Source organism: Solea solea, chromosome 11 (assembly GCF_958295425.1).
Source record: "Solea solea chromosome 11, fSolSol10.1, whole genome shotgun sequence".
Taxonomy (NCBI): Eukaryota; Metazoa; Chordata; class Actinopteri; order Pleuronectiformes; family Soleidae; genus Solea; species Solea solea.
The window spans coordinates 3,508,318-3,533,710 of record NC_081144.1 but is presented as its reverse complement, the minus strand read 5'-3'; the positions used below and the strand labels follow the sequence as shown (position 1 = coordinate 3,533,710).

Here is a 25,393-nt window from a genome sequence, read left to right as displayed (position 1 = left end):
TAAAAACGTAGATCACACGACTGTCGGCTCTCAGTCTCAACGAGATCAACGCACACAAAAAAAAAAAGTTGTCGTCAATAGTGGAGTTGGGGCGTTGGGGCATGAAGTCATGGCGATAGCGAGAGAGGCCTCCCTGTTATGTCACATGCAGCTGTTCTTCTGGGTAGTGATTATGTGTTTGAGCACGACATCTCTGAAAGAACTCGTGTCCAAGGTGAGAGGAGGATGGTGTCACTCCCACACACACACACACACACACACACATTTGCACACCTACTTTTCTTAGGACGCTGCTTTGACTTACGTTCATTGGGACGATCAAAGAAACTTAACTTTAATTTAACTACAGTTTAAATCTCTTAGCCCTGAACTGAGCTTGTTCTTCAAAAATGTGGTTCTGCCTCATTAGGACCAGGTTTTTCTCTCCGTGTTGACTGCTGGTCCTAAAAGCCAGAACAAATACAACAAATACAAGAACACACACACACACACATTTGCACAGCTATTCTTGTTAGGAAACTGAGACTTCCATTCAGCCAAACCCAAAGCCTCATCCCTAACCTTAACCATAACAAGTTTAAGCTGCAGAGCATAACTTTCAGTGATTGTTTCTTGTTGTTGTTGTTGTTGTTGTTGTTAAGCTCATTAGAAACCCATCCCACTCAGATTCTACCATGAGGCTGTATTTTATGATTGAAAAAGACAGTTGTTTTTACTCTTACATACACAAACCTTTTTTTCTGTTATTATTCTTCCCCTTTTGGCCTCAGAGAACAGAAATGATGTAACATAATCTGTATGCTGCGTTCTTCATCTGAAAACAGGTAATACTACCAGACTATTAGTCAGGCAAGAGAAGTGCTTATCCCATCAAATTACTAAAGGATCAGGTTTTTTGTTTTTATTTTGGAGCAGAATAATTCCCCCCTGAATCTTTTTGTGGAAGCTTCTTCTCTGTGTTTGCAGCCACCTCGCTGTAGCACACAATGTCGGCGTTGCCTCCATCTGTCTCCATCACCTAAAACGTATTACCTGTCAGTCACCGGGCCACGTGGGATATAAACACTGCTCCGCGGAGGAACACCGAGGGTTGTGCTGGGGCTTAAAAAAGGCTAAATGAGCATCAGAAGAACTCATTGGACAATGGTGTGAATGTGAAAGCCTAACCTTGACTTTACCACCACATTTTAATCCTAACTTTAACCAGACTTTAACCTCAGGAATGAGGTTCCGCTTCTGGAGGGCCAGGCTTTGGTCCCCCATGAGGACAAGGTCAGTGAAAAGTCCAAGGAAAAAGGCCTGAAAAGAGGGAACACATTTGCACACACACACACACGTACATTCCTTTAAGCTTTCAGCATCAATCATCATGTTGGACATGAGTTTGTGTTCTCGGGACCCTTGGCTTGTGCCTGTCTTTTCTCCGGCCCACCTGTATTGTAAATCACTGCCAAGTGCACAAAGAAAAAAAAGACACAGGAGCTTTGATTCGTGGCTGCGCGCCACGCTGTGACACCTCCAGACATGTTCCGAGTTGCCCCTCACGTTGTTACGCTCGCTCCAAGTCGCCAGTTATGCGCTTTGACGAGAATCATCTGGTGTTAATTCACGTCTAATGGCGCTGATGTTATGGCTGAGACAGAACAGACAGGTGCTCATTTCAACTGTTAAAGCTTTAAAAGAATTGTTTTGTTTATTTAGAGTATGGACGCATGAGGCAGCGGGACATTAACTGTCTCTTTTTGTGGACACTTGTTGGACAACATGGCTGCCAGAAAGGACAAAGGGATAAACAGCTTCTTAAGAAAAATCTATGCCTTATACCAGGGGTGTCAAACATACGGCTCGCAGGCCAGAACTGGCCCACCAGAGAGTCCAATCCGGCCCTCGGGATGAATTTGTGATTAGAATTTAATCATGTAATTGTAATGGGACGTATGATATTTTTTCAGTTCCAAGGTTCCACTGAGATGTGTAAGTTGTTATGCACATGTTTGAATGGTAAACTTTATCAAGTGTTTTGTAAAAAGACACATTATAGAAGGTAAAAATATACTATTATTTTACTGCTCCGGTCCACTTGAGATCAAACTGCGCTGCATGTGGCCCCTGAACTAAAATGAGTTTGACACCGCTGCCTCACACAGCAGCTTAGACCCAGCATATTCAAATGGCGGCCCGTGGGCCACATGTGGCCCATTGCCAACTTCCTAGTGGCCCAGCCTGTGGTTCCACCCTGAGAAACACTGAGAAAAAACTAGAAAAGTTTCCTACGTACACACATTTCCACAGTATTCTGACAGATTTGAAAGCATTGAAAGTTCTTTGTGGCAACTTTGAGATGTTTGTGGGTCGTATATGACACGTGTTTGTCTTATTTCAAAGAGAAACAAATGCATCTTCTTGGATTTCATTCACTTTTCGATGCACACGAGATGACAAACACATTTATTTTTGATTTCAAATAGTCACAGCTAATACTGTGCACTCTTTTTACGCAGTTTGACATGTACGAAGGACAGGTACGACCAAAATAATTATATTTTTAATGCACATTTTAAAATGTGTATTAAAAATTTCTTGGTTTGTAAATGCAGCCCAGCTGAGTTTGTAATTGAATATTCCTGTCTTAGACAATGCTTGCCACTTTATCTCGCAGTTATCTCGCAGTTAAACAGCCTTTTCTGGCTAGAAATTGAAAACTGTTAACTACACACTCTCCCAAACCAAATTCCAAATCTATGTTTTTACTGCATGCAGACACAGGAGTTGTTGGTCTACTGCCGCCTCATTTGGTTTCGTTTGTGTCACTGAGGTAAATTCAGGCAAACAATTTCAAACACCAAAGTTACAAGGTAACATATTTGAACTCACTGATGGAGACAGCAGTGGATCAGCAGCTCCTGTGTGCTGTGATGTAAAATTGCTGATTTTCTCAATGGACTTTGGTGTGAGGAGAGCAGTTTACAGTCAGCCAGAAAAGGCTGTGTGATGGCCGCTACAACACATTTTAAGATAGTGTAGACTTAAGCATGTGTACATTGTATGAGATAAACCTATTTGGATGTGAAATCAGCACCGTCTGTCTCTCAGGAGGTTCTGTAAAAACAGGATACATCTTGTTAATATATCAAAATATTCCCAAACCATCTATCCCTTTAAAGAAGACAGTAACTGCAATATAGCAATATGGGCGGTGCATTTCAGAGAAGGAGAGATTCCCCGGAGACGTCGTATTATCTCACATTCGGGGCGGACACATGGAGAACATTAGTGTCATCCTGACGACCAGTGAACCGACTCCACGTGGAGAAAATGAGTAGGAAGCGAAAGGATCTGGATGAATTATTGTGCTCTCCGCTCCGTGTTGTTATATACATTCACTGGGGTTCAAAGGCGCTTGTTTGGCTGTAGTTATGTATGAGAGAGCGCCGTCGTGTCATTGTTGAGGATTAGATGCTCTCGCTCTCCTCGACCTTTAAATTAAGCACAGTGTCACAGTCGTCGTATGCTCTGCTCGGAGGACCATGCTTTGATCTGTGTGTGTGTAAGTCAGTCAAGAAAGGACACGTGGATGTTGAGATTGATGTTGCACCAGTGTGGCGTTCCGCTTCAGAGCAACAGCTTTGGTTCTATTAGAAATCAATTAAATAAATCGTCTTTTTCGTGAGTCAGTTGGTCTAGACTGAACTATACTGTAGTATCTTTAAATGTGGCTCTCATAAGCTTTAATTCTAAAGGGGACAGGGCTTTTCAGCATTTCCGAGGAGACGTATTGTTGTCCAAGTCCCTTATTAAGACATGTTTGTGTTGGAACGCAATTCCCAGTTTCTAGTTGCGTTTTAATTTCCCAACTGGTTTAATGGATCAAATTGTTTTTACATTTTCCCTTTTTAAAAGTGATGTTTTTCTGTACTTACTATAATGTTGATGTAATCATTTTGCTCTGTGAACACGGCGTGTTATTGTATTATAAACTGTAAAGGATTATAATACAGCAATATTCATTGTCCCCGCTAGGATTAGGCAAAATTGGACACTCTAAATTGAAAAAGTAGACTTATATTGTTCTGTACTGTTTCTGTGAACAGTTATATCAGGCAAACTTTGTTTCAAGCAGAGTATTTCATTTAAATATATACACAGGCGTGATGCACCACTAGGCTGCTTTGGTTTTAGGACCCAATTTAGAGTAGAATTTAGTTTTTGCAAGAGGCTTTGTTGTGTTTTTAGTCAGTTTTCTCCTCTTACCAGCTCAGTGTTGACGTCGCCTCTGTCGTGACATAAAACAAATCACCTCTTGTGAGCAGCGCAGGACAGTCTATACTAAAGGGGTTAAAAGTTATGCACTGCTGTACATAAAAAGAATTTATAAAGGGAAATAAACAAGCGAGGGTGAGCTGGTGACCAGCATTTCACTAATCATTTCTTAATTGATTGCTATTTTTTTAAAAGTGATGTGTAAATCTCTCAGGTTTTGAAGGAAACTAAGTTTCATTTCCTGGTAAACTGAAGCAGGATTAAATTGTCAGTCTGTAGGATTATCTATATGTTTGTCTTTTCTGTCACTTTGCAGTTGTGCTACACCTGGAAACCCCAGATTAAAGAACAAACTTTCTTCTTTTCAGGTCATGAAATAGATGAATAAATCAAGCCAGTGATGACCTTATACATTCTCTACTACGTCTGGTTTTAAAGAAACTGCTCGAGTTGATTTAAAGTTAAAAGGCAACAACATATAGCGTTGACAAATTATGAAAAGTCATGGGTGTCAAGGGTTGTGTCTCCTACAGTACAACAGGCGCCACAAATCAACGCTGGAATGCACTGGCCTGTTTTTTGAAGGAGCACATATTTGTTCCCCCTTTCAAATGTGTTTTTTTCTCCGTCAGCTCGTTGGACCACTTTGAAATTGAGTGCTAATGTGTTTCACTCAGCTCCGGCTGTGATCGGCCAGGACGTAACACAAACTTTTACGCGTTTCCTCGTCCTGCCAAAGAAAGTGAGCGCAGAGTCACAGAGTCTGAAAGGAAAAAAAACAAAACACAGATTGTACTCGCTATTCTCAGCATGCAGCCACCGAAATCCACCTCCAAGTCTATTTCTTGCGAGACAAGTGTTCCACGACGGGCGAGATTTGGTCGCGCTTCAAATATCCCGTAACCAGATTTTACGGCCCTTCGCTGATGGGATTTTCTGATGTTGTGGTCGTCCTGTTCCAGCTCGGTTCACTTTGTAACCGTTATTTAATGTGATTCCTCTGAAACACTGGCCTTTACTGAGTGCAGATGAAATCTGGATGTGGGTGTTTGCGTTTCGTTCCAGTGTCTGCCAAGGAGCTGGTGAAGACCTGCTGTGAGACGGGGGAGAACTGGGCTTCGGCTAATGGACACTGCAGCGACATGGAGCCGCCCACAAAAGACAGACACTCCATCTGCTGGTAGGGTCATCATTGAACATCAAACTCATTCTTCTACTTTAGCTTTAACCTTAATTCCTCTTCTGTTGTCTTAAGTGAATTGTAGCATGTGAGGAGCCTTCAGTTCGGATATGAAGTCATGTAAACGATAGAAACTTTAACAGAATAAGAAAAACAAGCAGTGCCAGTTAGTAGAGTGCCTAAGCGTGACCTATTATGCTTATAAAAGTCAGTAATATCACGGTACTACTATAATAAATATTCAACATCCATAAGAATCCAGAGAATCAAGTGCTAGTTTGCAATGACATACTAGTAAGGCGAGTGAAATATATTCGATAATGACAGAAACTGGTCTTTCACTTCCATTTAAGTCTTAAAAAGACCAAATGTTCCCCAGAAAGTTGGCAGATAAATCACAGAATTGTAATTCTTTAGGGCCTCTGTCACTGACCAAATACTGCAGGTCACGTGCTGCGATATAGAGCTATTTTATATGTATTTTTCTGGCCTTAGAATAACCTTTTTTTATGTACTGTACTTTAGGCAATGCTTCTATAGCAACCTGAACAGAGAAGTCAGCCAGAGCGTGGGTTTTACTTTTTGAAGCTTACTTCCTGACATGAGTATTGACCTAAAGGTATAGTCAGTAATCTGTATCTATGGGAACGTCATATTTGAGGATCACGTCCTTTCAGGTATGTGAAGGCCACCACAGTTCCCTGATGTCCTTGGGAAAGGGAGGGAGGTTCCTTTAACTGAAGTATTTTTACTGGCTGCAGTAAGAAAATCAAACAAAGTACAGCAGCAGCTCTCAAAGGAAGAAGAACAGTCTGCCCACTCGTCATAGTACGGCCACGATGGTCGAGGTCCAAGTACTTCTTAAGTCCTAAAGTCTAATGTGTCCTCTTCTCCTGCCAGGACTTCCCAACAACAGTGCTGCCTCGGCTCCCTGAGAGAAAACCGGTGTTTGGCTGGAATCAGCGCAGCCAGAGAGGGCCGCATGTGCGAGGAGGAGGCCAGCGATAACTGTGGGATTGACTCCTTCAAAGCAAGTATCTGTGACGCGAGGAGAGTTCACTGGGTTCACGGTCAAACATGATGACGCTGTACATTTGTAATTAAGCCTAATACACGTCATGTGTAGGTCGTGCTGTCGCGTTTGACTGACTTTATTCCATACGTGCCTCCTCAGAGGATTGCAGCTGTTTAATTACATTATTTAATTTAGACAAAATCATTTAAGCCCAGTTACAAGATAAGATTCCCACAGTCCTGATGCTCCACCGTGTTCAAGGCAGACTTCCGTGAAACATGAACTAATAAATGTGATGTGGTGAAGCAGAGGCAGAGCGGCAGTGAGCGATTGTCACGACTCAAAAAGCCACTAATTTGTCACCTGACCCGCTCGCCGAGGGATACTCGCTCACCCACCGGGAGGCCCTTCATGTGTACGGGCTCCTTCATGACACCGTGCCGCAGTGCAGCTGTTAAATATTGGCTTTCACCACCTTTCTGTGGAAACCCCTCGTAGACGCTGTAACACTATGCCAACTACGGCCACGCTACATCACAGCGGCCATTACCTCAGTTTTATGTTTCACCGTGCCTCGTGTACTGTGAAGGAGGGTCTCGCTAAGAGAGCCGCAGGGAAACAGAGCGGGAAGGTGTGAGCGGAGGAGGCGTCTGTCCACATTTTAGACATCAGAAAAAGAGCCATAATTAGAGCATTGTTGTGTAAAAAGGTTTTCAGCGTACAGTAAGGAGTTCAAAATCAGTCAATAGTGATAAATGTCAGATCCTGAGTAAAAAAAAAGAAAACCAGCTAATTGTGGCTTTAAATCTCTTTAGGGAAAAATTACAAACACTGTTAAACAGAAAAATAAGATGAAATTTCACATGTGCTGTATATCAAATATGATGTATGAGGTAAAGACGGACTCGTGTGATCTGCAGGAGTGCTGCGGCTGCTGTTCACTGGGGCTGCAGTTCCGCAGAGAGGGACATCACTGTGCAGCTCACCACTACCTGGGCTTCCACTGCAGACATGTCTTTCTAAACTGCTGCAAGGCGGAGGAGGAGGAGGAGGAGGAGGAGGAGGAGGTGGAGGAGGAGGAGCTGGCCGGGAATCAAAATGGCTGGCACACTGTCCGAGAGAAGCCCACCCAGGATTCCAGTCCACCGCCGAAAAAAGGTATTGTCAACAAATGTTCACAGACATGAATACACAATCTGCAAATGCATGCTTTTGTGCCAAGGAAGGGGATGTTGTTGGGCCGGGGGGGGGGGGGGGGGGGGGTGCAGGGGGGGGGGGGGGGGGTAACACACTCCAGTGCACCGCCAAGGAAATGTACTGATTTAAACCAAGGGCAATCAATTTTCTTTATACTAGATCTTAAAAGGAAGCAAAGTTCAGCCCTCGACTGTTTTTCAGAGGAAATCTAATGCTCGTCTGCCTGGAGTTACATTCAGTTCTCTCTCTGTTAAGCACTCAGTTGTTTGAAGTCTGGCACCTACAACGTGACAAACTGGAATCATTTTAACGCTCCACTAGCAACACCAAGTTATGAGCCAACCCTCTATAGACGAGAGGCATCCGTACTCGCATCTTCTGCTGGCCGGTTTTTGATATGTGGTTGTATGACACTCAGTGAGTCCTGACACATTCTTTTACCAGGAACCAACTTCAGACACTGCAGACATGGCCAACAAGAAAAAAAATATTGTTTTAAAACTGTTTGTGTCACTCTGTATCCTGCTCATTACTCACAACCAAAGCCTGTGGATAAAATCAGTGATTTCCCATAACTGCTGCCTTCATTGACACAAACTTGACCCCAAATGACGCTGCGATAGACCAGCAGCTCCTGTGTCCCCACCAGCTTCTAGTTTTAGCTCGAGCAGGGGTGATCAGACTTCTCTTTCCCTGGCAAACATCGTCCAGCTCTGATTCTGGGTTCCCAAGGTGCTCCCAGACCAGTGATGAGATATAATCTCTCCATCTAGTCCTTGGTCTGCCTCTAGGTCTCCTCCTCCTAGTTGGAGATGCCCTGGTGTCATCCTTACCAGGTGCTTGAACCTCCTCAACTGGCTTCTTTCCACGCAAAGGAGCAGAGGTTCTACTCCGAGTCCTTCCTGAATGGCTCAGCTTCTTACCCTATCTCTATTTCCGTCGCTTGTACCCGAGATCTCGTTCTTTTTGTCATGATCCATCACATAACCATAGGTGAGGGTAGGAACGAAGCTTACGAGCTTATTTCTTAATGGAGGAAGAACTCTCTGTTGTGGGAGAGTGAGCAGTTTAAAAAGACTGCGTACGACATTGCAAACTTCAGTTAATGTCAATTTTTATTTGGGGAGCCTTATTTTTAAGTGGCAAAAATCAGTTTTTGTGTCGCCACGGGCAGCCAGTGTTTCACTAAGCACAAGCATCTGTGTCTCAATCTGGTTCTGGATGCAGGAGCGCATGCTCAGCACCGCCAGGGCCGACTTTGTGTCAGTACCTCATACAATCACACTTTAAAAATACGCTTTAAGCACGACTGCACCTGAAACGTGTGTCATTTGCATACAAACATTTTATTTTGGGCCTTCCTGCATGGAGTTTGCATGTTCTCCCCGTGTGTGTGTGTGTGTGTCCCCGCGACCCTCGGGTGGAGGATAAAGCGGAGGATAAAAGTCAATGAGATGCAGGCCTGACCCCAGGAGGTAAAGTGATGAGACTGAGTGGATGTGATGGTTATATATGCAGCAGGTGTTGATCGTGAATGAGTCTCAGGGTTGCAGCACGGCGTCAGCCACGCCTCCACGGTGTACCTGTCACTCACACACACACACACTCACACACACACACGTACACCACAGGGGAGGGGAAAAAACACAAGAAGATGAGAGGAAGACACGGCCAAGATTCTGACAGTGTTTTTTCTTTGTGAATGATGTGGTGAACGGCAGCATTTGATTATATGCACTTATCTCTGTACAAATCACAATCAGGAAAACAAACAAGCAAAGAAGTCATCCTAATCACTGTCGCCATTGTATCCTCTGTGTAATTACTACGTATAAAAATGTGTTTTCCTTCAGGGTGAGAAACTGTCTGAAGGTTTTTTTTTATTTCCTGCCCTCACGTCGTGTTTTATTCCCCCCGGCGCTTGCAGTGTCAGACACTCCGTACCCTAAAGAGGCGTTCACCATCGGGGAAGAGAGGGAAGGCGAGAACACCGTGGAGGGTCCCGTTGAGGTGGAGGACATGGACGAGTGCCTGATATACGAGGGCACCATCTGCCACCACAGATGTGTCAACACGCCGGGCTCCTTCCGCTGCGAGTGCTTCCCGGGATACGTGCTGCAAGACGACGCTTTCACTTGTGCACAAGGTAGCGGCCAAAGACCACCAATCATCATTCTGTGACTAAGTGCTAACAGGTATTTCCACAGGAGGCAGGAAAGGCAAACGCTCCGTGCCACTCGGCCTTTGAAACGTGATTTATAATCTGCGTTCCTGTCAGGAAGACCCCATTTGTCGTAATTTGTCTCCACATTTGCAGTGTATTATTTTCCTGCTCTCTTTGAGTTCCTTCCTGTCTGCGAGGCCTGATACTGCCTAATAATAGTTATTCTAATCGCACACTAACATCCTCTTCCTGGAGTGACAGCAATGCCCACATATTCTCAATATCAACATATCTCTCAGTTTCAAAGTCGTACACAAATAAATAAAAAACAACGTACACTTTCCGTATAGATTTGTTTACAGGTTTAACTGCGTGACTTCTTTTTTTTGTGCAGCACAGATTTTTAATCAACGCCGCGTATTTGCCAACACGAGCTTGTCTCGACAGGATTACTAATGTCAGAGTTCTCTGCAAATTACAGTGATGAGACTCGCTTCTCTAATAAAAGCAAATGTTTTTCTGCAGGCAGTGTTTTTTTTTTTTTTGTTCCTGTCTCACCTTCAGCTGTTACACCTTTTGGATGAAGCAGCAGGGCTTGTTCATGTGTTTCACGGAGGATCCCGTTGCTGGGACCTCGGTGTGTTCGTGTGCTTTGAACTCAAATTGATTTTGAGTCCAAGGCAAATGTTGCTTCACTTGAATATCCTCAAGGTCATACATTAGTTTTTCTTACGCCAATACATGGACAGCAACTAATGATTAAAAATAATTACAAATCTTATGCAGTATTTTAAACTGCTATATCAAACTTGCAAGTACTGCAGATTTGACTTTTCAAAAAATCAGCTTTTTAATCAGAAAAGCACAGGAGGAATTTAATTTGCCCCATTGATCTTATGATGCACCTAATTCTTTCGCATTTGTTTCATTACATTTTTAAACTTAATCCCAATCTCGTTAAGAACGTTGGGAGTTGGGAACTCGATGATCGAGATCATGACACCGATGCTAAAGGAGGATGCAGAGGTGAAAGTCTGGATTACACTTTAATTCCGTCGCTGTGATTAAATGTTTGTGCAGAGATGATGGACGAGGAGAACAGACTGAAGGAGGAGGAGGAGGAGGAGGATGACAGAGGAGCAACGGTGGAGTCCACCTCGCCCCCACCACCTCCCTCCGAGGCCACTGTCCCAATCAACCCGTGTGAAGGTCAGAAACACATAATGAGGGGAGAGAGAGAGTGAGAGAGAGGCTGAAAACTCCCACATCCAGCATGTTTTACTCATCCCATAACAGAGATAGTTTGGGAGGTGACTACAGAAGCACATTATTCAATAACTCTGTCTCTTTTGGTGGGTCTATGCATCTGGTTTTCGCATTCGTTTGAACTCTAAGCTTCCTCTTCAAAATGCAGAACACATGTCAGTCTGCGCTGCCGTTTCAAACATGTTGGCACAAGATGGCGGCCGCCCCGTAGCAGAGTGCCTATAAAATCAAACGTTTTTTGATTTATTTTGAAGGGATCACACACTTATTTACAAAGGGTCATATGTTCAACTTCTGCCAATAAACCCTTCTAAATGTCACACAGGGGACCTTTAAGAATACGTTAGTGTTTTTTAATTTGCTGGTCTGCAGCTGTGGACCAACCAAAATCACTGTTTGTGTCATTGTATTCTGGTGCAGGACGATACTGAGGTTACAAAGTGACACAAGCTTCATTTTTCCAATAAGAAAAAGTTGTCAAACGGTATTTTTTTCTATTTAGATAGCGTGCACTGAAGCTTAGATTTTATTAGGTGAGCCTTTTGTTAAGAGGCTTTAATAGTCTTTTTTTTTTTCTGCTGTTTTTGTCCACACCTGTGAAGACACTTTTATATCATACACTGTGTCAGTGTTGTGTAAAGTACCTTCAAATTATACTTGAGTAAAAGTACAAGTATCTTTACCAGAAAATTACTTGAAGTCACATTTTATAATATTACTTAAGTAAAAGTCTTAAAGTATATGACATTTAAGTATCAAAAATAATTTTATAATATAAATTGTACACGAGGTAGAGTTAGGATTGTCTTCCAACTGGAAGGTTGTGGGTTCAATTCCTGGCTCTGTTAGTCTATGTGTCCTTGAGACACATTGAAGCGCGTGAATGGGTGAAAAGTGTTGTGTAAAGCTGCTCATCGAGACTAGAAAAGCTCTATATAAATACAGACCATAATAACCAACTCTTCTGCTTCTGATTTAATTTGTTAGTAACAAGTAACAAAGATAGTTGGAGGAAATATAGTGGAGTAAAAGTAAAAGTTGGTAGAAATACAAATAACAGAGTTGTGAATTTTGTACAGTAAGTGCGTTATACAACCCCTGAACTATCTAACTATCCCTTTAATGTCTAATCTCTGTGCAGGAAGTCACAGATTGCGACTGAGTGGCATTTTATTATTTCACGCTGACAATTTCCATACAATACTGTTGCGCTGTAAATGTCAAAAACAGCGAGATGGTATCAGAGGGTCACGCTTTTGTTTCTCTTGTTCCGTTTCTATGACACCAGGGTGGAGGGCCAACATGGAGGAAACACAATATAACCCAGGTTAAGGATCAACCTGGAAAAAAAGGGGGAAATGAGCGAATGGCAACGGCAGTGGATAGAGCGTTCTGTCTCCACAGAGCTCTCTCTCCTCTGGTGTGTGGAGAACTTTTTACAGTAGATCATGTTTGACCTCACGCTGCCATGTATTGTCTTTAGGAAACGGCCCCTGCGAGCAACAGTGCACCCCAGTGGGCGGAAGGCCACATTGCTCCTGCTCGACAGGATTCTCCCTCAGGGCGGACGGACGTTCCTGTGAAGGTAAGAAACAAACAAAAAAAAAACAAAAAAATCTTGTTCTAATCCAGAAAACAAAAAAATTGGTGACGTGATGTGAAACATCAGCCCTCGTTTCATGATTCTTCCTCAGCCAGAAAGAGTTTGGTCCCAGTTGAGGAGACTTTCTTGGCAAGAGCGTCGGCTACTGATCTGCCTCGTTCTCTCATCAGTGCTTGTAGATTTTGCAGATACAGCCTAAATCCTCTTCACTCACAGAAACATACTGGAAAAACTCTTAAACTGAGGATTATTATGACGATATACATCTCACTGACTGGACACTGCACTCAGAATGGCAGAGCGCTGTGTGTTTTCATCGCGAGGCCGATGGAGCGCTCCTCTCTGTGTTAAAGCCGTCGCCCGGGGGATAGATCTTTACGTGAAGCCATAACCGCTGGTCTGTCTCCGGCTTGACAGTATCAAACTGAGGCAGTGACACAGAGAGCAGCTCACTGTGCTTCACAGACTTCACAGAAAGTCTGTCCTGTGTCTCCTCAGTCTGACCATAACTGCTGACTTTGCTGTCTTTATTTCTCCATCCTCACCTCACTGACTCTTTTTGTGACGCTGCAGACGTAAACGAGTGTCTGTCCGCGCACGCCTGCCAGTTGGACGAGCGCTGTGTGAACAACGCGGGGAGTTTCATCTGTCAGAGGCCGATCGCCTGTCCCGCGGGATACCACATCAACGACGACGTCTGTGAAGGTAAGTCTCACCTCATCGGCGATAGGCAGCCTGAGAGTGATGGAGTGAGGCTGGACGCAGGCACTGACACACACTCACGGCCTAAAACTCCACGGCTGTCAGTGACACATGGAAAAGCATATTTTAACCACTTAACTAAAGTGGTCAATGATTTCTTAAGAAGAATTTTCCTGCTCTTAGCTCATGGGGACACAGGAGCTGCTCATCTTTAAAAAACCTAAGTAACATAAGAACAAATTTAAATGTACTGATGGGGGCAGAAGTGGAGCAACAACTCCTGTTTCTATGATGTAAAATTGTTGTTTGTTTCTCATCAGACTTTGGTGTGAGAAGTAGGCCTGAACAATAAATCGAAATGTGGCTCACTGCAGCTCAAGATTTATTAAAGCTTAAAAGCATATTGAAATACAATTATTAGATTAAATATTGTCCTGACCTACAGACTGAACCAAATATCTTTGTTTAGCACGTATTTGCACACACAGTAGTCATTTTAAAATGGGTTTTACCCCCCGAAAATGTGAACAATTATGTTAAAATGAACATTTCCTCTATTGCAATTTCAGACAAAATTAATTGCGGTTAGATATTTATTAAAAAGCAGTAGATATCATTCATTTAAGCAGGGCTAGATCTGCATTAGGTGAGCCTTTTGTTTAAATGGCTTAAATGTGTTTATCCTAGTATGATACACGGCGAAGTCAGCACTGTCTATGCATCAGCACCTCATACAGCCACAGCATTGTTTTCCTGCATGTTCATGATATAAGAAAGCAGCACACTTTAATGCTTCCACCTCTAAGTATTAAATAATGAGATCTTTTTCTTCTTCACATCCAGTGATTATGTAATTTCACATGTGAGCACACTCGGGGGGGGAATATGAGAGAATGTGACTCCTGAGAGCTTCTTCCACGATGTTTACTTGCCGTTATCTCTCAGTGTGTGGAGCAGCCTGGCGTGCCATCGTAGGTGGCGCCCAACTACCTCCCGATACATCTCATTATTTCCATGCACCATAAATTGCTGCTCTAAGCCTCATTCATAAAGCAGCGGCAGGGCTCGGGAAGAAGAATCCCCCGCGACGCGGAGTCGCTGTCTCCCGCTGCAGATGAGCTTCTCTCCGGGCTCGGAGGAGAGGAGAGCCGGCTCATTTGCAGCTCCTTGTGAAGTTAAAGACTGTTCAATCAGGGCAAAATGAGAGTTTAACAAGAAAATATGTTTCGCCTCCAAACAGCTGCCACTTCAGTGGTGAGAGAGAGTGAGAGAAAACCAGTCCTACTCATGGTTCACTTAGAGAAAATGGAATGAAACTTTCAATTCTGCCTCCTCTCCTGAATGAAACTGGACTTTCTTCCTCTCAATCATTGAAATAGAATGAACGGACAAGAAAACTTAATATCCACTGTCTTCTTAACACAGTAATGCACTTCCATCCATCCGTACTGCGTATCTTCAATTACAAACTTAGCTGGGCCACATTTTCAAACCAAGAAATTAGCTGGGCCAGACGTTATCAGCAGCAGGTGATGACAAAAGAAGTAGCAATAAAGTTGTTTTGGTCGTACCTGTCCTTCCCACACCTCACAGTGCGTAAATAAAGTACACAGTATTAGCCGTAACTATTTTAAAATAAGAAAATAAATGCATCTTAGTCATCTCAGGTGCATAAAGTGCCATAAAATCAAGAAGGTATTTCTCTTTGAAATAAGACAAAAATACGACCCACAAACCTCAAATAACAGAATACAAAAGAACTAACACTATGGTAGGAATTGATGTAGGAATCTCAAGGGACAGTGAAAAGTGCTTCTTGTTCTTCTTCAGTTATTTCTGGTGGAACCACAGGCTGAGCCACTATGAAGTCGGTTATTGGCTGCATGTGGTCCTGGAGCCGCCATCTGAATATAAATTATATATTTGTATTTATAAGGCATCTAGTTTGGTGACGATGAGGCCACTCTAGAGAACAAGTGGAGAAAAAAAACAACTGCTCAGTAGCAAGTGAGCAATATAATCTTAAAGTGATTACACAATATGTCATCGTGGCATCGCAATAAAGATATCCATGATGATATTTCACAGAATTTCAAATTAAAAGTGTTTGTTTTGATATGAAACAATGTCCACTTAACAATAATAATAATAAAAAAAACACATTAGTATCAAGAACAGGGCAATAAATCTAAAGGTAAGTGAATAATAATGTGGACAACTGTAATTAAAACATCACACAAGCTTATATATATATATATTTTTATATATACACACACACACATATACATATATACATATACATATATATGTATATATATACACACATATACATATATAAATAATTTGAATAGAGAGTGATAGAGCTGGACACAAACCTACTTTTAATCCTCACTCCAGCATAATCCCATCACACCAACGACATATGACATATAAAAAAAAGTACCATTTTCACTGAGTATTTGCATCATGTGTTAAAAGTATAAAACAAAGCAGTTAATGTTGTTGTATGTATATCAACCATTAGTCTGGATGATGGGTTTGTTGGCAGAAGTTGAATAAAACACAATGTTGGTTTGTTTTTGGCTTTAAAATAAAAGTTGTTTCATGTTCCGTAGCCTGAGAATGAGCCTTTTACTTTGCTTCATGAAGGCCACAGTTCTACAGCAGCTGCTCTGTCAATTCACAGTCTCACCACTAGATGTCACTCATTTGTACACACCGGACCTTTAATGGACGACTCAGGAAACCCTTTTTATGGAGGACAAAGATTTACGTGAAGGAAAATGCATCACAGTCAGAAACGTCCTTCCCGTTTTACGTCATCCAAATTACACCATTAACAAAAGAGACAAAAGCAGGAGGGACAGACTCAATCAATCAATCAGCCCCTTTGGTTTAATGGTGATTACTGTGACTGTAGTGAAGAACATACATGCTGCGTATACAAAGAGGAAAAACCCCATAAACCTTCCCGGAAATAAAAGAGCCGTGAAATCTGGGTTAAAAACAGCCCAGGGTGAAAGGTTTTAAATTCTCACAGTCTATTAACTCTTTGACCTCTGCTGGTCCCTGAACTTGTTGCCTTCACCGGCAGTCAATCTCTCACACATTTATCCCTCTCTCCCTGGCTTCCCTCTTCCTCCCTCTTCCTCCCTCTTCCTCCCTCCCTCCGTCAGGTGTTGGGCTCACTCAGCTCTCGCCGCCTCTGCCAGGCTTGTGTCAGGAGCAAGATGCTCAATCACTCTCTGCAGTTTAGAGACCTTTCCTTTACGCGCGGGGCTCTGAAGGGCAATTATCGTGGTGCAAAAGCTGCAAATGTTCTTGAGAACACAACGTGCTCACACAAACACACGTGCTGTGTTCTTTTTTTAGCCGTAGAAGCAATAAAAAAGGTGGTGAATCCATTAGTAGACAGGTGTGACACGACTCTGGGGGAATAGACTGGATTGTTTTGTTACACGGTCGCACTGAAAGGCTTTAAATTTGCTCATTTAGTTGAAAACAAAAAAGTGTCGCTCAGGCCGTTCTGATTAACATGGCATACTCTTAATTAAGCTCTGGAGCATTTACAGCTTCAGGAGAAGCAGAACAAGGGAGTGAGAGGCCCCAAACATCTGCCATTTGACCACAGTGCCATCCAGTGGCAAAGTGCGGCATTACACAGGGGTGCATTATTGGAGTGAAAATAATAATGTTTGCTTTGTGCTGTATTCGCAGTTAATCGCCTCCCTCCCTCCCTCCCTCCCCCCCGCGCGCGCTCATCAGCACATTTGTTTGTGTTCTCCCGCAGATATAAACGAGTGTGTGCACATGAGCCATAACTGTGGCTTCGGCTTCGAGTGTGTGAACACTGAGGGCTCGTTCAGGTGCAACCCCAGAACCCGCTGTCCTGCGGGCTACACGCCGGACACACAGGGCAACTGTATAGGTATCTGTCTGTCTGTCTGTCTGTCTCTCTGTCTGATTTCAGCAAGAAGAACAGCAGTTTTCTTCTTGTATTTCTTACATTTTACAAATGCAACAAACTTTAGTTCTTTTATATCAATATATAAAACTCATGACATGATGTCGTCTTCATTTTATAGATCAAATAGTGTTTTTGCGGCTCCAGATTTATTATATTTGGGTGGATCTCAGCTGGACACCCTGGACAGTTCACCGGTCCATCACAGGGCAAACAACCATTCACTCTCACACCTACAGTCAATTTAGAGTGTCTAATCTACCTAATCCCTATATTGAATGTTTCTGGACTGTGGGAGGAAACCGGAGAACCTAGAGAAAACCCCCCCACACACACACACACACACACACACACAGGGAGAACATGCAAACTCCATGTAGAAAGGCCCTTGTTCACACTTAAAGACTTTCTATGGTACAAGAAGCTGATTAAATATATTAATACACAAACAACAATCTAACAAAGGGAAAATACACTGGAGATGAGGATCAACAAGTTGCAATGTTTTGCATCACAGTCAGAATTTTTGTTTTTCGTTTCAATTCCTTTATTTTTTTTAACATCTTTCCCCCCGCAGGTGAATCAGTGTGTGTGTGTGTGTGTGTGTGTGTGTGTGTGGTGGCAGTGTGCAGGTGAATGAGCAGCGCTGCAGTGACCGAGGGGTTAAATGCCACACAGACAGGAGATCAGAGAGGTTTCTGTTAGGGGCTGCAGAGGGGTGGATAAAAGCCAATTCTCTGTCCTCTTCCAGTACAAACTGATGCTATGGAATTAGCCCCCAGGGGCAGGAACTGGGGCATGTCGAGGCAGCCGACACCACTGTAAAAGCAGTGTCGGAGAAATGCTCTGAGAAATGGGGAAAATGGAGAAAATGTCACACACACACACACACACGCACAACAAAGTTATCCGTCTGTGTGATGTGAGTTTGCTTTGATATGAGAGGGAGAGAGAGAGAGAGAGAGAGAGAGAGAGAGAGAGCTGCCCTCTGGTGTCTCATGCTCTTCTTGTGTCTTTCTTCACCTTTATCTCACGGCCTCCCTCCTTCTCTCTGTGTGTCTGCACCAGACATCGATGAGTGCGGTGCTTTGGTCCAGCCGTGCAGCACAGGATTCACCTGCATCAACACAGCAGGGTCCTACGTGTGCCAGAGACAGATAATATGCAGCCGCGGCTATCACGCCAGCCCTGACGGAGCCCGCTGTGTCGGTACGATGACGTGAACAAATAACGTCTGTTTATCACTGTCAGTTTTATTGATTTCTCCGTTCCCTCCCTCCCTCCCTCCCTCCTTGTCTTTATCATCCATGTGTGTGTCTTGTAGATGTGGACGAGTGTCAGAGTAATCTGCATCGATGTGGAGAGGGACAGCTGTGCCACAATCTGCCCGGCTCGTATCGCTGTGAATGTCAAACAGGATATCAGTACGACTCGTTCAGGAGGACGTGTGCAGGTATGTCAGTACATTAGCCACAGTAAAGGTCCAGTGATGTCAGGATTCATGTCAGTGAGTCTAAAAACTCTTACAGGAACGCATCAGGGAACTACGGTGGCCTTCAAACATGGACCGCGTATTTCACTTTGCAGGCTGAGTTCGCCAATTCATTGAATAGCCACCGGGGGGCGACTTTGCTGGTTGTAAATAGAACTCTGTTTGAGTGGAAGTGTGTTCAGCCCACTTCTCATCTGATTCATAACGTTTTTAAACATTTTCCTTGATGCTCTCCAACAGCACATGATGTCAACTTTGTGAACTGAGGAAAAAAAGGTTGATTTAGTGAGACATTTGTACGACGCATGAAGAAAAACAAACAATCTCAAGAACCTCTTTTTCAAGAGTGTCTTGGCCAAGATATAGCAAATACGAAACATTCCACAGTTACACATTTAAAACACATGAAAGAGTCCAGTTCTGACTTGCTGAAACTCTTCTCTTGACTGGAAGTGGTAAAATATCAATGATGTAAAGTCTCTCTCTCTTTAGTGACGAAGAAATCAAGTCATTTGTCGTCCATCCACGAGAGCTGCGGTACCCTGGACTTTTAAATCTTAACATGACATTCAAACATTATTCTCGAAAATTTCGAGTTTAATCTCAACGTGTCGAGATGAATCACTTCAGGGCAAAAAATGTGTGGCCCTAATACTCCCGTCGCACATTTGCCAGTACAACACCCGTGTGCTGGTTTCCTGGTTGCAGGCGACGTCTGTGAATCGCCAGTTTAGAAAATGGCAAATCTCGAGGTTTCAAAAACAGATGTTCAAATAGTGTAAACTGAACAAGTTACATGTACATGCAAGAACTACACAATAAAAGAGGAAACTTAACAAGACACAAGGAAAACAAGAAAGAAAAGAAACTAAAATCCAATGGTTAAATACACAAAGAACAACACAACAACAAAAAGATCCTGGAGTAACTCAGGGGTCATGAGAAATACATTATTTTGGTCCATTTGGGCTGCTGTAGAAAAATCCACCTCTTTGAGACGATGTGACGTCCCCAAATAATGTAAATTGATTTAGTTTTCAATTGAAATTGTGAATATTATGCATTAGATTGCAAACATTTCTGTGAATCTCAGAAATGAGAGATTTAGTTTCCTTTTGTTCCTTTATCGTTGCTCCTCTCTGCCTTGCACGTCATTCCTTTGGCCCCTGGTGTCGTCACTTTCCTCACTTTAACTCACTCACTGTACAGACACCACTCGTCTTTGTCTGCCCACTCTCTCCTGTTTGTTATTCTGTGGCGTGAGAGCTGCTGCTGCTGCTGAAATGCAGGGCCACCAATCACACACTCCTGCAGCAGAGAGCCCTGTTCCTGCCGCTCTTGCTCCTGCCGCTCTTGCTCCTGCCGCTCTTGCCGCTGCTCCCTGTGTTTGTGATTCACTGTGTTGTGACTCTCATAATAATGGACTCCACTCAAGTGTTTAGACTATCAGCAGGCAGCTGCTCCGCTCACATCGCTCTCGCTCTCGTAGACATGCACAGGCACGCACACACACACACGCACACACACACACACAAACCTAAATCAGATCAATTTTATTAGTATATCACACATTCACGAATGACAGTTTTGCCTCATTTGGATTCACTTAATCTACGTTCTATACTCCGACCCTTGGAGAGGGTAAAAAAAACAACAACCAACAGAAAAACACACACACGTGCACTTGTTGGACAATGTCAGACACAGAGATGTAACGACGCTGTTTCTTCCTCTCAGATATAAACGAGTGTTGGCGTTACCCGAGTCGACTGTGTGCTCAGACCTGCGAGAACACTCTGGGCTCCTATCAGTGCTCATGCACCCCGGGCTTCCGCTTATCCAGTGATGGCAAGACCTGTGAAGGTGTGTGTGTGTGTGTGTCCCATGTGAGCGTGTTGATGCATGTCATTGTATTTTTTCTGAATTTGCACATGAAAAATATGCCTGTGGGTGTGAGTGTGTTTTCTTTTTACATTATTACATTACATGTCATTTAGCAGACGCTTTTATCCAAAGCGACTTACAATGGAATTGAGTACAATCAGCCAGGGGTGGAGTCAAACTTGCAACCATTGCGACCCTGATGGTGTCTTAACCACTGAGCCACTCCACCCCCTTTAACCAGGCTTGCGTGTGAGTGTGTGTGTGTGTGTGCGTGAATATTGCAAGTTCCTTGACTTGTTGCCCAAGATGCACGACCGTATCAAACCGCGTATCATGCCATGCCCCGGAGCTTAAACCAGTAAAATAAAAAATAATTGTCTTAATAACAACATGTTGTTTATGTGTCAGTTTGAAACCAGTGAAAACCCGATGAGCCGTGACACTGACGAGCTCTTAACCTTTTCCTCTCCAGATGTGAACGAGTGTCTGACCAACCCGTGCGGTCAGGAGTGTGCCAACGTCTACGGCTCGTACCAGTGCTACTGCAGACAGGGCTACTACCTCAGGGAGGACGGGCACACCTGCGACGGTGTGTGGTTTGCTCCGTCACGCGTCACATAACGTGTTCCTGAGTTTGTTTTACAGGATTCTCTTCCTTCCTTCCTTTTTCCTTCCCAGACATCGACGAGTGCACCCAGAGCATCGGCCACCTCTGCACGTACAAGTGTGTGAACGCTCCTGGCAGCTACCAGTGTGAATGTCCAGAATCTGGCTACACCATGTCGCCGAATGGACGCTCTTGCCGAGGTGAACACACACACACACACACACACACACAGACGCCCTCTGGAGAATGTACCTAAGTGAGCTCTGGTTTAAAAACAAACAAACAGAGATTTAACTTCACATAGAGAGAATAGTAATCGTGCTCAGTTAAATATAATTGGTTCTTTTACAGACGCGCAGTAATTACACAGACTATAAAACTTTATTGGCCCAAAGAAAATCTCGTCTCAGTCATTTTCATTTTTTTACTCGGGTTAAAAAAAAGTTCTAGTCCCTGTGGGACCACTATTGCGACAGACGCATCGTCTCCTCCTCTCCAGGTAGTAAAGCGACACTTGTGTGTTTCAGATATGGACGAGTGCACCACAGGGGCCCATAACTGCAGCCTCGCCGAGACCTGCTACAACATCCAAGGAAGTTACCGCTGCCTGTCCCTCAGCTGTCCGCCCAACTACCGCAAAGTGTCTGACACGTGAGTCAAGATGATACATTAACCCCCCCCCCACCCCCAAGCTGATTGTACATCTCCGTTAACATGTTGCATTTGATCATCTTCTGCTGCTTTTGGCGGGAAAACGGTTGATGAACCAGTTCCTGGTTATGACATGGTTAAACCTCATCACCTGTGTAGTTAAAGAGCACCTGGTCAGGGTTAAGTTCCTTTAAAACGACGCACCAGAACAGATCTGTTGACATTTGGTGGTATGAGGACATCTTTGGTCTCAAACTCATGGGATTGAGACCAAGTCAAGTACTTTTAGGGACAAGTTGAGACCAAGAACTGAGTGTACCAGAAAGGGTTGAGACCTAGTCATGATAGCAGTGCACTGTTATAGCGCTATTAACCAAGTAACTAACTTTATTTCTTGTAAAGGGGACAGAGTTATGATCTCAAACTGCTATGACCAACTTTGCCTCAAACACTGTTAACGACATCATTTTAGAAACGCCATATGATCTATGATATGACTCATATTCAACCAGATTTTTTTGTGATTAATATTAGGCTATTAGGACGTTTACATGGGTCATTTTACTTCTGGTGTCACTCAGTTTGTATCTGCTCAACAAATTTCATTTTGGAGAAATTTTTCTTCCATAATGTTTTATTTCTTGTTCACAGGCAAATGTTGAAGTATCTGTTGATTATTTTCTCAATTAATCGAGTAATCGTTTGGTCCATGCAATGTCAGAAACGTTCAAAAATGTTCATGTTGGAAATGATGATGTTCTCAAATGTCTTGTTTTGTCCACAAACCAAAATGATTCACTTTTAATGATTTCTGGAGCAAAGAAATTGAGAAAATATTCACATTTAAGAAGCTAAAACGATCCGAAATCTTGTTTTAATCATGAAAAAAGCTTCAAAGCGATTAATCAATGATCAAAATAGTTGACAATTAATTTAGTAATTGATTAATAAAGTAATTGTTTCAGCTCTAGTCCATCACAGGGCCACATAGACACAAACAAATATTCACTCTCACACTCACTCCTATGATCAATAAATAGAGTGTCCAATTTGCCTAATCAACAAATCTGTATATTTTTGGACTGTGGGAGGAAACTCAAGGAACCCAGAGTAAACCCACACACACAAACACACACGGGGAGATCATGCAGATAAAATGATCATGGTAAAGTAAATCTAAAATCTAAATGACTTATTGTTTGAAATGCAGGCGCTGTGAGCGGATCACTTGCCCAAACTACCTGGAGTGTCAAAACTCGCCGCTGAGAATCACCTACTACTACCTCAGCTTCCAGTCCAACATCATCATCCCCGCGCAGATCTTCCGCATCGGCCCGTCGCCCGCCTACTCCGGGGACAACGTCATCGTCAGCGTCACGCACGGCAACGAGGAGAACTACTTCAGCACCCGCAAGCTGAACGCCTACACGGGCGCCGTGTACCTGCAGCGGCAGGTGGAGCGTCCGAGGGACTTCCTCCTGAACGTGGAGATGAAGCTGTGGAGGCAGGGGACGTTCACCACGTTCCAGGCCAGGATCTACGTTTTCATCACGGCCAACTCGCTTTAACAGCCGGAGCCAAACTGTGGCCACTATGGACCCGAGTACAGGACTCTTTCAGACCACTCTGTAACAATGTCACCAGATAAACCAGATAATGCCACTGTCTGCCGTTTAGTTAATCTCACTTACTGTATGTGCGGCTGAAATGAATATAAACACTTTGCTGTAGAGTAGTAATATGAATGTATTGCTATGTTTTCACTGCGACTGGTTTTTTTTTAATAATTTCTGTCTTTTTATTTCCCACTTTCATACTTGAAATTGCAGATAATTGTAGTTGTTAATATCCTTGGCTGAGAAAACACATTCCTTACATTCGAAACATCATAAAAACGTGTAGAAATCAAAGATATTTATTATCTTAACCAGGCGAGAGTATGAATATGTTATGTATCTCCTGTCATCGTTCTGTTATCAGATGATTCATTAATTTAAGAAGAGAACTAGGACGTTTCCACAGCAGCCATTTTGGCGTGTTTTGGCAGGAAACGCACACGTGTCACAGATCACGCTAATGATGGCTCCGTTCACTTCGTCAGGAACGAAAGTGTGAGGAAGCCAAATGGAACTCAGCCATCGTTACCTTGATTTTCTTCTTCTTTTCTTTTCTTGTCTTTTTTACACTTGTGCTTTTCTTCCGATCACCTGACAAAATGTCTGCCGTTGTTTTTAAAGAGATTCCATTACAGAGCCTATGGTGTATTTTTTATATCCCTGTAATCACACACACACACACACACACACACACATCATAGATGGATGTATCATATTTTTTTATGCTGAATTCTTAAGTATTTTAGTAAAATATTGTGTATAAAGACGAGTGTTTTTGTGAGTATTATTGTGGAGGTGTGTGTTGTGCAGGTATTACTAATGTCGTGAGGACCTAAATCTCTCTACACACTAACATTAGGGGACAGAAAGCAAGTCCTTTAAGTGTAAATGACTACATTTTAAGGTGAAGACATGTTTTTAAGGTTAGGCTGAGGTCAGGATCAGGTTAGGATCAGGATTGGGATTAGGCGTCAGTCATAATTATGACTAAACTCAGAGTAAGTCTCCAAGAAATGAATGTAAGTCAATGCAATGTCCTCTGAAGTCATGGAAACCAGACTGTGTGTGTGTGTGTTGTTGTTTGTGTCGCTTTGTGAGGACCAACAATCGTATAAACCAGAGGGAGTGAGGACATTTTGGCAAAGTGAGGACATTTTGACTGGTCCTCACTTCTTTAAAGGGCTTTTTGGGGGGACTTAAGACCTGGTTTTAGGGTTAGGGTTAGGCATTTAGTTCTGATGGTGAAGGTTAGGGTTAGGGGCTCGGGAATGCATTATGTCTATGAGGGTTAGGGTTATGAAGGGTAAACCCTGACCTTGTCAGGACCAGTTGTCCTCATGGACGTAATGAAGCAGAACTTCATTTCCGAGGAACTGGTTTCGTGTTAAGAATTGAATTGTGGTTAGATTACACCAGGGTTTCTCAGTCCTGGTCCTGAGGATGGTTCCCTGCTCCAACACAGCATTGATAACAACCCGTTTATTTGAATCAGGTGTGTTGAAGCAGGGAGTTTAAGAAACCCTGGGTTCAGGGTCAGGTTAAGGCATTAACTGGTCAAGGTCAAGTTTAGGGTTAACACTTAATTTAGGCTTTAGCCAAAATGAATAAAGGTCAATTTGGTGTCCCGTGAAGAGTAGCTGCACAAACCTGCACCAGTGTGTGTGATTTGTTTTGTAATCATTTCTCAGCATTCGCCACTCGACAAACTTGTTCCCCAATTCCCCAAGTGAAGTTGTAAAAGTATATAATCCAATAATCCACTCCTGTCGGGACACGTCACGCCGTAAACATA

The 25,393-nt window shown here is 43.1% G+C and overlaps 1 protein-coding gene across 1 annotated transcript in view; it reads left to right on the top strand.

Annotated features, from left to right (window-relative positions):
• Positions 1–24,362, top strand: part of LOC131468234 (fibulin-2-like) — a 33,201-nt gene extending 8,839 nt beyond the window's left edge. The window contains exons 3-17 of the mRNA XM_058642267.1: positions 5,326–5,440; positions 6,341–6,470; positions 7,376–7,613; positions 9,580–9,798; positions 10,897–11,025; positions 12,566–12,667; positions 13,259–13,390; positions 17,178–17,315; positions 18,420–18,560; positions 18,676–18,804; positions 20,581–20,706; positions 21,200–21,316; positions 21,406–21,534; positions 21,862–21,985; positions 23,196–24,362. Coding sequence (XP_058498250.1) covers positions 5,326–5,440; positions 6,341–6,470; positions 7,376–7,613; positions 9,580–9,798; positions 10,897–11,025; positions 12,566–12,667; positions 13,259–13,390; positions 17,178–17,315; positions 18,420–18,560; positions 18,676–18,804; positions 20,581–20,706; positions 21,200–21,316; positions 21,406–21,534; positions 21,862–21,985; positions 23,196–23,553 — 2,327 coding nt within the window. The 3' untranslated portion in view covers positions 23,554–24,362. The remainder of the gene's footprint in view (positions 1–5,325; positions 5,441–6,340; positions 6,471–7,375; positions 7,614–9,579; positions 9,799–10,896; positions 11,026–12,565; positions 12,668–13,258; positions 13,391–17,177; positions 17,316–18,419; positions 18,561–18,675; positions 18,805–20,580; positions 20,707–21,199; positions 21,317–21,405; positions 21,535–21,861; positions 21,986–23,195) is intronic.
• Positions 24,363–25,393: the final 1,031 nt, after the last annotated feature.